Source organism: Vigna umbellata, chromosome 7 (genome assembly GCF_029865625.1).
Source record: "Vigna umbellata cultivar VRB3 chromosome 7, Vumbellata_1.0, whole genome shotgun sequence".
NCBI classification, from domain to species: Eukaryota; Viridiplantae; Streptophyta; class Magnoliopsida; order Fabales; family Fabaceae; genus Vigna; species Vigna umbellata.
Genome location: NC_142171.1, coordinates 27903611 through 27917643, shown reverse-complemented (window position 1 = coordinate 27917643; position 14033 = coordinate 27903611). Strand labels below are relative to the sequence as shown.

The window sequence follows — 14033 nt, the reverse complement described above, 5'->3', positions numbered from 1 at the left end:
AGTTTCGTAAGTGAAGAGAATTGAATTCATAATATTTTTTTTCAATGTTCTTGAAAGGAGTTGAACCTATAATTTTTTTTTTCAATTTTTAGGCCAACTTATTTTACAAGTTTGATATATAGTGTTAATTTTTGGAAAAATGCGGTTGGTTTTCCTTGATGCGTTTTATTATGTATGATGCATTTTATTATTTATGCGGCGTTTATTGTGTATTTTTGTACGCAGAGTTCCACATAATTGCAGCAGAATGTATATGCGGGGTTTTTTTATGTATACTACTATTAAAATCAAGTGCAGAGATGAGAATATAGGTGGTACCGATATTTACATCTAATTTCATTCAGAGTCTTATCTTAAGGATAATATAATTATATCTTTATGAGATTTTAGGAGTTTTAGTTACTATATGGGTTTCTTTTTTTTTTCTTGGAAAACTTTAGATTGGCTCATCAAATCTCCATTATTTTTATTTGGCTAGAATATATATATATATATATATATATATATATATATATATATATATATAATGATAATAATAGTAATAATAATAATAATTACTATTATTATTATAGTTTTGTTATTTTTAATATATATGTAATTACTTTTTTTATATTATTATAGTATGTATCTATAATGTTTATAGTTGAATATTTTTGTGCATTGCTTTATTTTAAACATGAGATGTTGTTTGGATTGTTTTGGTGAAGTTTTGTGGATTGACCGTAAAATATTTGTTATTAGTGAATGAGTTTATGTATATGATATTATATTCAAATACATTAAATTATAAGATGTGATTACTTGGGATTGTGAATGTGTGAGGGAAAGGTGGTTCACTCTATTAATTTCTAGTGTGAGTTTGAGTGTGTACTCTATCTATAAGATTCTTGGAAATTAGTGAAGAGTAGTCTTCGTATGTAAGACTTTTGGGGAGTAATGAGGAGTGTTCTTCGTCTACAAGACTCTTGGGAAGCAATAGGAATGGTAACTCTACATAGTTATATTAGAGGTAACATTTGCTATGGGTGTTGTAGAAAAACTGACAAAATCACGAACAAATTTTTTCGAGACGTATAGATCACTATTTTTAAGGATTTATCCGCGATGTATTACACAAGTTCCCCAAGATACAATAAGAATTTCTTAAAAATTTTTGAAAATCTCAGAACTAGCAAGGAACTCTAAAGAAAGTAAAAGAGAAAACCCAGGATGTAAAGAGGATAAGAAAATATAAGAAGAAAAGACTAAGAAGATAGTTTAAGGAATAAAATTTTCTTTTTGAGAGGAGAAGAGAAAGCTTTGATTTGATGTGTTTTTTTGGCATGCAGAAAATGCTCTATTTATAGAGTAGAAACTTGGTCAAAACCGTTGCTACAGTAAATAATAAAAATTGGTTGTTGGCACTTGTCAACTTTAATGAAAGAAAAAATTGTACACTTATATAAGAAAATAAAAATTGTTGGCTAGCATTTAAAACTAACATTTCTTTTGCAATGATTATTATTGTATAATAATGGAAAGTGACATGTGTATACTTTGCTAGAAAAGCTCTCGAAAAGAGTGATGGCGAGTAATACCTATGTACCTCGTTGGGGAATCTCTCAAAGAGAGTAATGAAAAATGACACATGTATACTTTGTTAGGAAAACTCGAGGAGAGTAATGGAAAGTGGACCCTATTTGTAAGGCTGGAGGGAACCGACAAAGGTGGTTGCTCTAATGGTGAGTTGTTGTTGGTAAGTTGCATATGATAATTACAAATTGGTTCCTAAGACTAAAGGGACAAACTTAATACTTCACTATAGACTCAACTTTTTATTTTCCTTTTTTTCCCTAGTTTCTCTCATTTACATTTTCTTAAAGGATCGTACCAAATTAATAATAAAAAATAATTCTATATTAATTATATTAGTCATAATAAATCTAATATATATATATATATATATGTATATATATCGTATAATTGTCTCGTCAACAATTGATCGAGCAGTCAACTCCCTCATACCCATAATTGGTTCTCGAAAACCGGATGACTTCTATTAGAGAAACGGTAATTGATCGGTAAGTCACATAATGAGTAATCAAGATTGCAAATTAAGCACGTTTACAACTAAAATATGTTTATCAATTATTGGACCATGATTAAGTCAATGTTAATTGAAAGCTCGTTCTAAAATTATAAATACAAATTTAAGGTAAGAAGATAGATGATCACATTTATCACATTGCTGAGAAATGATTCTGATTATCGAATGATTATTTACTGACTTAAGCATAGAATATCTTTTGCAGATAACCCAGCTAATCTCACAATATAAGGAGTATTGAAGTGAAAACTTAGATTAATAAGGCTAATCTCACACGATATAAGGAGTATTGAAGTGAAAACTTAGATTAATAAGACAGTTTGGAGTTGATTTGAAGTTTGATTTTGAAGACAATTGGCCTCCACCCCATTATTGAAACAATATTATTTTTATTTTAAAGTAAAATTAACTTACATATTAAAAACATATTAATTAATATTAATTAGAATGTACACATACTAAAATAATTCCTTAAACTAATAGTTATATTAAAGTTAATATCTTCAAAATTAATTACAATAAATTTTTATACAAAATTAATCAATTTAACTTGTCTTAATAGTATTAATGATTAATAATAATAAACATGATACAAACACGTCCACAACTTGTGTATATGACCTTCCGGTTCACTAAACGGCAACCCCTATCCACTTAAACGACCCCACCCTTCCTTCCCGTTACCACCTTATCCAACTACTATCTCAATCAATGCACCACGTGCCACGCCGATGCAAGCTCGCCTACACCTCGCTCCCACATGGTGGAATCACGCTCTCACACGTCAAGGATCCAAGACTTGACCCGAATATAACTGGATATGCCAAGCATCTCACAACAACTACATTCCCTTCATTCGGATCCTACCCGCATATCCCCATTTTAACTTCCCCAGACTTCAAATGAGTCAAATCACAGACAAGATTGCATTAAATCGCAGCAATCATTTTAAATGAAACTGTTCCCACGAATATTCTCGAGAAAATTCCAGCTATTTTTTCGTCTTTAAAAGTAACTTCTACAAACACAAACCACGCTCAAACCCAATCCATCACCGAATCTGGCAATTGATTATTAACTGATCCAAAATTTTCTGGAAAACACAAATCCATGGTGGTTTTAGCAAGAAAGAAACGAGTTACTGACCCGTTTGACGACGAAGCCAAAGCGCGTCTAGTCGGCGGCGATCGTCGGCAACTGAGCTACACCAGCAGCGGGAGCGAACATTCCGGTGACGGCGACTCGCCGTGCCTCTCCGAACTCGTGCATGATTTCCTCGAGGACAATGACGGCTCGGATAATAACTCAGCGAGGAACGACTTTGACTCGGAGCGAGTCGACTCGGTCTCCGATTGTTTAGACTCGGTGGATGATCTTCTTATGCTAAGGGAATCCAACGCTTCCGACTCTTACACAAACTTGCTTCTCGCGCACGCTTCGGAGGCCGCGGAGAAGTTCGCGTTTTTGAAGGAACGAAACATTTCGACGTATCTGCGAAACGCCATGTCGTTTTTGCGCGAGAGCGGACACAATGCCGCGATTTGCAAAACGCGGTGGGATTCTTCCGGTGGCACCACGGCGGGTAACTATGAGTTTATCGACGTGGTACGATCAGGACCGTCCACGTGGCATAAGAGGTACTTCGTGGACCTTGATTTCGTGGGCCAGTTCGAGATCGCACGGCCCACGAGTGAGTATCTAGATTTTCTGAGCTACGTGCCGCGAATATTCGTTGGAACTGCAGAGGAATTGAAGCGCACCGTTCGGATCTTGTGCGGTGTTGCGAAGCGTTGTTTTAGGAAACGGGGGTTAACTGTGCCTCCGTGGAGAAAAAACCGGTACATGCAGAACAAGTGGTTTGGTCCGTATCGGAGGACCACGAACCCGGTTCAGGGAAACCCGGTTCCCGCTGTCGTCTCTGTGATGGGTGGTGCCAAATGTAGGTTCGTGGGCTTTGACGACTCTGTTTCTGAGGCCAGACGCGGCGGCGTGGTTGTCCGTACGAGATGATTGATTTTTTTTTAAGCTTTTATTTTATTTTTTATTTTAGTTTAATATAGGTGTTGCATATGAGAGATTTTATAAAAAGGAACTATGGGTTGTTGAGAAATATTATTGGGCATAAATAATCGAACTTAAATGCGGCAAATGAACGATGTTGTTTATTCTATGCGGCGAATAGGATGGTGTTGTTTTACAGGATCATCGGACCATACAGAGTGTAACGATAATTGAAAAAAATAAACACGAATGTTTTGGATAATGAATGGTTTGGATAATGAATTCAAAAGGGACCACCCCTGAATTTTTAAAGAGAAATATAAATTTGAAATTTAGTAAATTAAAGGCATAATACCCAATTTTGTCCTCACTTTGGTTCGGAAATCTCAAGTTAGTCCCTTTCTAGAAATGTGAGTGCAATGGATCCTTACTTGTAATTTTTTGAGTCTAATGAGTCCCTTCCGTTAAATAGAAAGAAACGGAGTTAGTGGGCTGATGATGTGGCAGTACTTATTGATTACGTGTCAAAAAATGTGCTTACATGTGTTGGTTAATTAGGAAATAAATTAGGGAAGAAAGGATTTTATTCAGAAATTGGGGAGGATGAGACCTACCGCGCGACGCCAACCCAAGGACTCTTTCCTTCCTCCACCGCCACCCACTCCAGTCGACTTCCACCGCCGCCAGTACCCCTCCCGCGACTCCGACGTCAGCAGCCGCCCCTCATCCGTTGGCGTCGGCGGACGCCCCACTCTCGATTTCTACAAAGACCGCCAGTTCCAGCAAACGGTAGTTTCCACCATCAACTCCTTCCTCTCCTCGCACAATTTCCCAATCACCTTCAAAACAACCTTCCCCTCTGCCAAAGACATCCTCGAAACCCTAAAAGAGAGATACTACATACAGTGGTGGCCTTTACTAGCTGCAATATGCAAGGGATCAAATCCCGATCAGTTCTTCTTGGAAACAGTCTGAGCAGTGGAATGGTTGAGAAGCTCCTTCACGACATGGAGATGACCCTTTTCAGCTGCAGTGAACAAAGGGGTCTCACCGAGCTCGTTCTCTTCGTTGACGAGGCAAGCTCGCACTTCCGCAATCTCGATGTCGAGATCGTCGTCGTCGCCGTCGCCGAGAGTTCCCATAACCTGAGATTCGACGTCGAGAAGGATCTGTCTCACGGCGCCGACGTCGCCCCTCTGTGCCGCCAGGTGCAGCTCCGTGTCGTTATGCCGCCCCGTCACTTGCTTCACGTACTTCTTCCTCCCCGTCTGGTCGATGCGCTTCCCCGAGTTCGAAAGCACCAGCGCCGGAGCTGTCGATGAGGACGGCGACGGCGACGGTGACGGCGATATCTCAGAAAGTGGATTCTGAAAGGCTGATGCTGGGATCGGCGATGGGGGGTCCTTTTCTCCTTGCCCGTCAGCTCCCGTTCCTGATACAAGCAAAAGGGTGATCGAAAAATGAAAAATTTAGAAGAGTGAAGAAATATAGAAAGAGAGAGAGAGAGGGAGAACCTGTTTGGTTTGGGTGAGAGGCCATTGAGATGGTGGAAGAAGGAACAGAGGAGAGGCCATTGGATTGTTATGATTTCAAGATATTGAGAATCTTAAAGGAAAGGAAGATGGGTGGAAGGAAAGTGGAGAAACAGACTCAGAAACACGAAACTTCAGAGAAACACACGCATTCGGAGGAAGACACTTTGGACTTTTGACACGTAATCAATAAGTACTGCCACATCATCAGCCCACTAACTCCGTTTCCTTCTATTTAACGGAAGGGACTCATTAGACTCAAAAAATTACAAGTAAGGATCCATTGCACTCACATTTCTAGAAAGGGACTAACTTGAGATTTCCGAACCAAAGTGAGGACAAAATTGGGTATTATGCCTAAATTAAATTAGAGATAAGTACATCTTGTTCATTAAAATAAAAAATTAAACAATAAATTGAATTAAATTAGGAATGAGTATACTTGGTCCATGAAATTAATACGTTGTTGACTCAAATCTTTTCTTATTAAAGCGCAGATAATGTTGTCACGTGTTTAGACAATGGGATACACCGAAATGAGTGTGCATGTGATAGGTTTTAGCATATGGTGTTTCTTGCTATAGGAAAGGGACAGTTGGCTTGAACAAACAGGGTGTCCTGGAACCAATACTTTTAATTATTTGTTTTTTATGGTGTAAAGAAAGTGGGAAATCGAAGAAAAATAATACATAGAAAAAGAGATGATTAGAACAAATTGAATAGGACAGAAAAAAAATATTAAAAAAGTTTGAATGAACAGGTTTGATTTAAGAGAAAAAGAAAATAAGAATTATTATGAAATGATTATTATGTTTTAATTGTAAAACCAAAGTAAATTTAAAAATAATGACTTTTCAAAAATTGTGTTTATATGATAATTATGCTATGTTTGTATTTGATTATGATATATATGTATAATTAATTGTGGTTTATACAAAAGTTAATTATGTAGATCTTAGATTAATGTGGTCTTAGATAAACATTCATAATGGATTAAGTGGGTATCTTACGTACTAAGATCAATATTTTCTAATTATCTAATCATTTAGGCATACAATTGAAGATAAAACGATATAAAGCATATAAAAATAGAAAGTCACGGACTAAAGGTATGTAGCTTGTTTTATGTGATGGAGTAGAACACTTGAAGGATAAAATAATAACTAATATATTAAAACAACATCCATAACAATAGTGTTTAACGCATACTAGAAAATTCATAAAGGTTTTAAGATAACATATACCACAATAAAGAAAACATTTTATTTAAAAGTTTAATATCGTCATATTTATTTTGTTATCAAATTGTAAATCTTCTTTCTACTCCACAAACTCTTACCTCTTGTTACTCGTACTTCAAATTTTTTTTGTTTTTTATTGAATGGTAAGGTTTTTATAAAAAAATTTTCAACATTCAAGTGGTGCTTTAGTCAAAAAATCTAGTTAAATTTGAATTAATATAAAAATAAGTTAAAATTTGATTAAAATAATATTTATAAGGTGTTTTCGTCATCATGGGTCTTCACTAAAATGAGCCTCAATGGGTCCATTGGCCTATAGGTCCAATGACTAGCTTACTTGCAGCGAACTACAACCATTTTTGACTAGGTTATCTAATATGAGAATGTCTTTGTTAGGCTGGAGTAAGTACTAGTAATGAGGAGCATGCTTATTAGAGGATCGATGTAGCCTTTAGTTTAGGAAACATAATATTCGGTATTTGGTTATTGGCACGCGCTATGCAATATTGAACTTACTCATTTGGGAGTGCAGTCATCGGTATTCAATATATAGTTCATCAATTGCAGAGTATTCGATGATCTTCCATATAATTGTATTGGCTACAAGGTAGTAGTGTAAATATTTGGTAGACAATATCCTATCGATGTGTTAAGTAACTATTTCAGGAATATAGTTGATAAGGTCAAAGGATTTACGACCACATATAGTACATCTTTCATTTACTTCAATATATTTTACATATACATTTTGTATTTTAGTCTAATACATTTTAAAGATCTTTAAATCAAATCATTGTTTTTCTCAAGGATTTTCATTCAATATATTTTGAGTGAACCAAATTAATTCGATGTGAATTTTTTATCAATTAGACTAACAAATAGTTGTTTTTTTGTCTAACGTAGAGTGTGTTGTTTTAAGGTTCGACAATAAAGATAAAATTGATGTATAAACCGCTTATGTGTAGATTAATTTCACAAGTATATTCAACTCACTTAATTCACTTTTAATGTGGATTTCAATCAAGAATTCATGCATTTCTTTCCAACAATCATATATATATATATATTATCTTTATTTTACATTTATCTTTTATCTTTATTTAGTTTATTATTATTTCTTATTTGTATTTTTGGACTTAGCCCATATTTCTTCTATTATAAATACATGACTCTATGTGTATATTCAACACAAAAGGGGATTAATCCCATAAATAGTTTTTACTATATTCAACATGGTATCATAGCCAGGTTCTTTTGAAAAAAAAATTGTTGTTAATACCTGTCGTTGCGGCGGCGGTGTTGTCTACTGCTAGAGTTTTAGTTTCGATCGACAATCACATAATTTTTATCGTCTCAGCTAGGCAACTACCGTGTCGTCAACAATGCCTTTATCAGAGCTCCTACGTGTTCTGTTTTTCCCTTTTCAGGTGTCTTGACTGGAGAATGTTTGATTTTTTAAGGTTTCTTTGTCCTATTTATCCATGGCTTCTTTTACTACTGTATTTTCTGACCTCCATTTTGTCACCATTTCGTTTGACCCATGATATGGAACAGCATGCCTAGATAGAAATAAGTCTAAGAACTAAGAAAAAACAATTAAGAAATGGAATTAAAAGATTAAATGAAGTACTTGAAAACACTAGAAGGGGGTGGTTGAATAATGTTAGTGGAAAATGTTTTTCGCAACCCTTTTGGTATATCACGTTGTCAAGTGAATGTAATAATCTTTTAAACACTTAGACGATTGACTTAAAATATAAGCTTTATAAAGATCACTGTGCTAATAGAATAATTTCTACTACAACGTTTATAAGAACCTCCTTTAAAAATTAAGGATCGTTTAGCTTGAAAGTTCTTATATTTTCAATTAAAAAGCTCAGCTACGGGTTTTCTAAGAGGATCGTTTAGCAAAGAGAAAATAGAATAACACAAGAGATACTATATATTGGTCCGCTCCAATTGAGCTACGTCCAGTCTCCTCTGCAAAGGGTTCCACTATAATCTTCACACGATTACAAATGAGTATTAGCATCACTCTTGGTACTCAGCTACCTCGTCGAGATTTCCTTTGAGTATTCACACCACTCTAGGTACTCAACACCCTGCCGAGATTTCCTAGAGTATTCGCATCACTCCTAGTACTCAACAACATGTCGATATTTCCTTCAGTATTCGAACCATTCCTAGTACTAGACTATTGCGCCTAGATTCCTCAACTCAAAAGAGTTCAGTTGTAAGTATTTTAATTCTCTTCAGAATTGTAATCAAAGATTGCTTACAAGCAATTTAGACTAAGTCTCTCCACGAGATGATGTGAATATAATACAATACAGTCTAAACAACCACATGTGTTTCTCTCTATAATCTTACAAAAGTAGCCTTTCTCAGCTTATACACCTTGTTTTGATGCTCTTTGACCTCAAACCCCTGTGGTTGAACCAGATACACCTCTTCTTCTAGTTTGCCATTCAAAAACGCAAATTTCATATCCAATTGAATGAAAAGACTAGTGGAATTTAGTTGCTAATGACATTACCAACCTGATTGTCTCAATTCTTCCTATAAGTGCAAATAGTTCCCCTTAATCTAGTCCAACATGTTATAAAAATCCTTTAGCAACTAATCTGGCATTGCATCTCACTACAATACCTTGTGGATTTATTTTTGATTTATAGATCCACTTCAGTGCTACTGGCTTCTTATTTGAAGGTAATTCAGTCAATTCCCATATATCATTTTTCTCAATAGAATCAATTTCCTCCTGCATTGCCTTCCACCATCTTTCACCAGTAACAACTTATTCAAACTTAATGGGTTCATCCTCTACTGTTAGAGCATAATGAACAAAATTCCTTTCAAATGTGATAGTAGCATCATAAAATAACTCATAATCTCTCATATGAGATGAAAATTAAGTTGTTCTGGATGATCTTCTTAGACTAATACCATGATCACCCGGATTTGACTATACTGCAGCAGATTCATTTTCAAGAATAATGGTTGTTGTTTCCGGCTGAGTTGACTCCCAACACCAAGATTCAGCTTCATCAACCACAACATCTCTACTAATTGCAACATGTTCAGACTTAGGATCATATACCTTCAAGTAGAATTATATCCAACCATAATCAAAGGTACTCCTTTATAATCTAAAAACTTTTTTTCTCAACTGATCTAGTACATGTTTATAGCACACAAAACCAAATATTTTAAAATGAGTAACACTTGGTTTTACCTCAGACCAAGCTTCCTCAAGTGTAACACCTTTCAGCCTCTATATTAGTGATCTATTTAGGATATAAATATCTGTCAACACAACCTCTCCCTATAAACAATTTAGAAGATTCTTGCTCTTTAGCATACATCTTACCATATTTAAAATCATTTTGTTCTTCCTTTTTTTAGTACCATTATGTTGTGGTGTGTATGGAGGGGTAATCTCATGTGTTATACCCTATTCTTCACAAAACTTCTTGAATTCGGTGGAGGTATACTCTCCTTCTCCATTCGTCCTCAAGGATTTTATCTTCTTCTCACTTTGCCTTTCCACCATATTCTTGAACTTTTTTTAGAACTTGCAGCACCTCATTTTTCTATGGTAGAAAGTTTGTCAAACTTTTCTTGGTTCAATCATCAACAAACAACAAGAAATACCTATTGCCCCCAAGTATTTTAGTCTGAAAAGAACCACACATATATGAATATACCACACTCAATTTCTCTACTATGCTTTGAGGCAAAAAGTTTCGAAAGCTTCATCTTGTTTGCTTACATTGAACACACTCTTTACATACTGCTTCAGGAATTTCAACCACAGGCAGACCTTTAATCATTTCACGTTGACTTAGTTAAGATAAATCTCTGAAATTTAGGTGTCCAAACCTAAAATGTCATAACCATTGTGCTTTATTTCCTGATGCAACAAAGCACTGATGTTTGACAATATTCATCGCCACAGGAAATGTCCTATTCTAGGACAGATGTGCTTGGATGATCAACCTTCTATTATGATTAAAAATACTAAGACAATTATCCTTCATTTTCATCACAAATCCCTTCTAGAGCTGCTGGCCTAGACTTAACAGATTTGTTTCTAACCCTGGCACATACAAAACTTTTTCAATCACAACCTCTCTGCCATCACCATCTCTCAAAACAACATTTAAGATCCTTCTACTGTGAGACTTCTGTCATGAGCAAACTTAATCCTCCCCTACATGGCTTCTTTCCTTTTCACAAACCACTCATTCTTTCCATTCATATGTGTCGAACAACTTGAATCCAAGTATCAAATTGCATCATCTGACAAGTTTTCGTTTACTGGCCATTAACATCATAACCTCTGAATCTGAAGTATCATCTTGGGCCAGATGAGCTCTATCGTTTGGTTTGTTCATGGCTCTATCCCCTTTCCAATATTCTTTGGAAAAATGGACAAACTTATGGCAGTTATAGCACCTTACCTTTTTTTTTTTTATCAAACTTCCATTCTTTTTCTCCATCAGAATTGGTGCAAGATCTTTTATTTTTGCATTCTTTTTCTCCATCAGAATTGTAGCATTAGAATCTTCACTCTGTTGTTTTTGTGATTCCTTGTGCTTAATGTTACCTTTGCTAACCTTCTTGAACCCTTTCTTGCCTTTGTATTGAGATCGAGTCTGAAGTGCTTGTTCTTAGCATTGTCTTTGCTCATTAATACGATATTTGTGTGCCTCTAATGAATGTTTGCAGTTCTTCAATCTCTAAGGTCTCTAAATCATGTGTCTCCTCAATAGTCACAACCACATGATCAAATCTTGGAGTCAGAGTTCTCAAAATTTTGTCCACCACATACTGGTCTATAATGCAACCTTTGCATACCCGCATAACATTGACAAGTTCCTGCCATAGTTTCACTCTCATCCATGGTCAAGATTTCAAACTGTCTTCTCAAAGTTTGCATCCTCACTTTCTTATTCTTGTCACCATCCCCATATGTTTCCACCAATATATCCCAAATTTCATTAGCAGTGACAACCTTTGAGATCTTGTTAAAGATCTTTGAACTGACACACTTATAGAGAAGAAATTGTGTCTTATTATCAAGTTTCTATTGCATTTTTTGATTTCTTTTGTCTTCATCAGTGTGGCCTTTGGGCTCAATTCAGTTAAACCTTCATTTACAACTTCTGCAACATCTTGAAAACCAAATATGACTTGTATCTTGATGTGTCAATCGTCAAACATCTTGCCATAAAACACTAGGAGTGACCCTTATATCATTCATTCAAACCCTGCCATGTTCAGTTCTTGATCAAGACTTGGAAATGTCTTCTACTCCTTGTTCCTCCAAAACAGAACTTTCAACAACTAAAGCAAACTTCCCTCACTAGGTTTCTTTTCCTTGACCCCTGTTCTTGATCACGCAGATTCTCATATAGATCTTTATTGTGCTCTTGATACCATAAAGAAGGGGCAAAGAAAGAGAGAAAACAACTAGAATAAGATGAAAATTTTATTATGTACATACATTGTATAAAAACATAACACAAAATGGTTTTATAAGTCAATACATTGTAAGTGACTTAACTCAACATTTTGGTTTACAACATGACACTAACAAATAAATTAAAAAGAGTGTTTCTATTATGACAGGAAAACTAAATACTACAATAAAAATTTCAAGACTTCCTACTCGTAAGAGTTATGAGAGGTTTGTCGTGTACACAAGTTGAGAGTAAGGCTGGACATAATTAATTTAGTTACAGTAAACTATAGATAATCTATACTATTTTGTACTATAAACACTGAACTGTTTTTATAAAAACTGAATTATACTGCTTTTTAGTACAGTTTAGAAAAACTAAACTTTTTCTATTAATAGTATAATTAATTGTTTTAAACTCTGAACTGTATTTTAGGCTTGATTTGAAACTTTTACTTACTTCACTTTTTCTTTCAGCAACATAAAAGAAATAAGAAACAAAGAAACATGTTCGAATTATCTTTTAGATTATATATATATATATATATATATATATATATATATATATATATATGGACAAATAAATAAATAACTGTTTTTAGAGTTCTTTATAAAATTAACTATAATAATTATTATAATAAAATAATATTATTAAATTTATACTAAAATTCATTGAATATTTTAAAAGAACTAAATTTTATTAAATTGTAATTATGAATCGATAATTATTTTATAAATTAATAAAACTAAATATATATATATATATATATATATATATATATATATATATATATGATATGGATAAATAAATAAATAACTATTTTTAAAGTTCTTTAAAAAGTTAATATAATAATTATTAAAATAAAATATTATTAAATTCATACTAAAATTCATTATATATTTTAAAAGAACTAAATTTTATTAAATTGTAATTATGAATTGGTAATTATTTTGTAAATTAATAAAACTAAATATATTTGTAAAATAAAAAGATAAAAATGTGTGTATGAGAAAATAATTATAAAATATAATACAATTATATATATATTCTTCTATTTTGTGTGTCAGGTGCAAGCAATGACTAGTATTTTTTCTATATTACAAATATTCAATATTATTAATATACAAGCAAGATCGGTATATGTACGTAAAAATTTGTTAGATTTCAAAATAATACAACCCATGAAATAATTCCAATGAATACATAGTTTTGTGTTTCAACATGTTCTCAGTATATATAAATAATAATGTATTGATTTAGTACAGTTATTAGTGAACTATATAAGTTCAGTTTTCAAAAATTCAACTATAAAACAGTTTAGTTCAATTATTATCTTAAATAGTTCAGTTTCTTTTAGTTTAATATAATATAGTTAGTTATAGTTTAGTACAGTTTAGTTTGATTTGCCCAGTCTAATCCTAATTGAGAGAAAGGATGAATTTAATTAGAGGTGTATAGGAAAAAATGTTCGTAAAACGAATATTACACAATTAAAAATAGAATAGATGAATGTCATACCACACTCTTTTATTCGTAAAGATAAACACATTTTGTCGTACATTATTTTTTCTTTTTGAATTTTATTGAAAGGTTTAAATTCGTCGGATAAACATTAATCAAAACAAAAATTTTCCTAAATTTTCTCAATTTTTAATAAATTTTACTTTAAAACAAGAGAACGTGTTAAAAAGATTCGGTTGTTATTGTT

At 33.6% G+C, this 14033-nt stretch overlaps 2 protein-coding genes across 2 annotated transcripts; one reads left to right on the top strand and one right to left on the bottom strand.

Annotated features, from left to right (window-relative positions):
- The first annotated feature begins 2704 nt into the window (after nt 1-2704).
- On the top strand, nt 2705-4196 carry LOC124824443 (uncharacterized). Its single transcript, XM_047296874.2, has one exon. The coding sequence runs from the start codon at nt 3197-3199 to the stop codon at nt 4094-4096; it is 900 nt and encodes a 299-aa protein (XP_047152830.2). The 5' UTR covers nt 2705-3196; the 3' UTR covers nt 4097-4196.
- Nucleotides 4197-4342: 146 nt separating this feature from the next.
- On the bottom strand, nt 4343-5980 carry LOC148195636 (ankyrin repeat-containing protein ITN1-like). Its single transcript, XM_088095495.1, has 2 exons — nt 5602-5980; nt 4343-5519 (listed from the first exon to the last, which is right to left on the bottom strand). Exons 1-2 carry the CDS (start codon nt 5624-5626, stop codon nt 5038-5040), a joined length of 507 nt encoding a protein of 168 aa, XP_087951621.1. The 5' UTR covers nt 5627-5980; the 3' UTR covers nt 4343-5037.
- Between the last annotated feature and the right edge of the window lie 8053 nt (nt 5981-14033).

What these genes read in the sequence shown, in the direction of transcription:
- LOC148195636 (XM_088095495.1), bottom strand. Translation starts at nt 5,626, where the DNA reads ATGGCCTCTCACCCAAACCAAACAG. An exon ending in CTCTCACCCAAACCAAACAG is followed by an intron (nt 5,520 to 5,601) that starts GTTCTCCCTCTC and finishes TGCTTGTATCAG; the next exon opens with GAACGGGAGCTGACGGGCAA.
- LOC124824443 (XM_047296874.2), top strand. Translation starts at nt 3,197, where the DNA reads ATGGTGGTTTTAGCAAGAAAGAAACGAGTTACTGACCCGTTTGACGAC.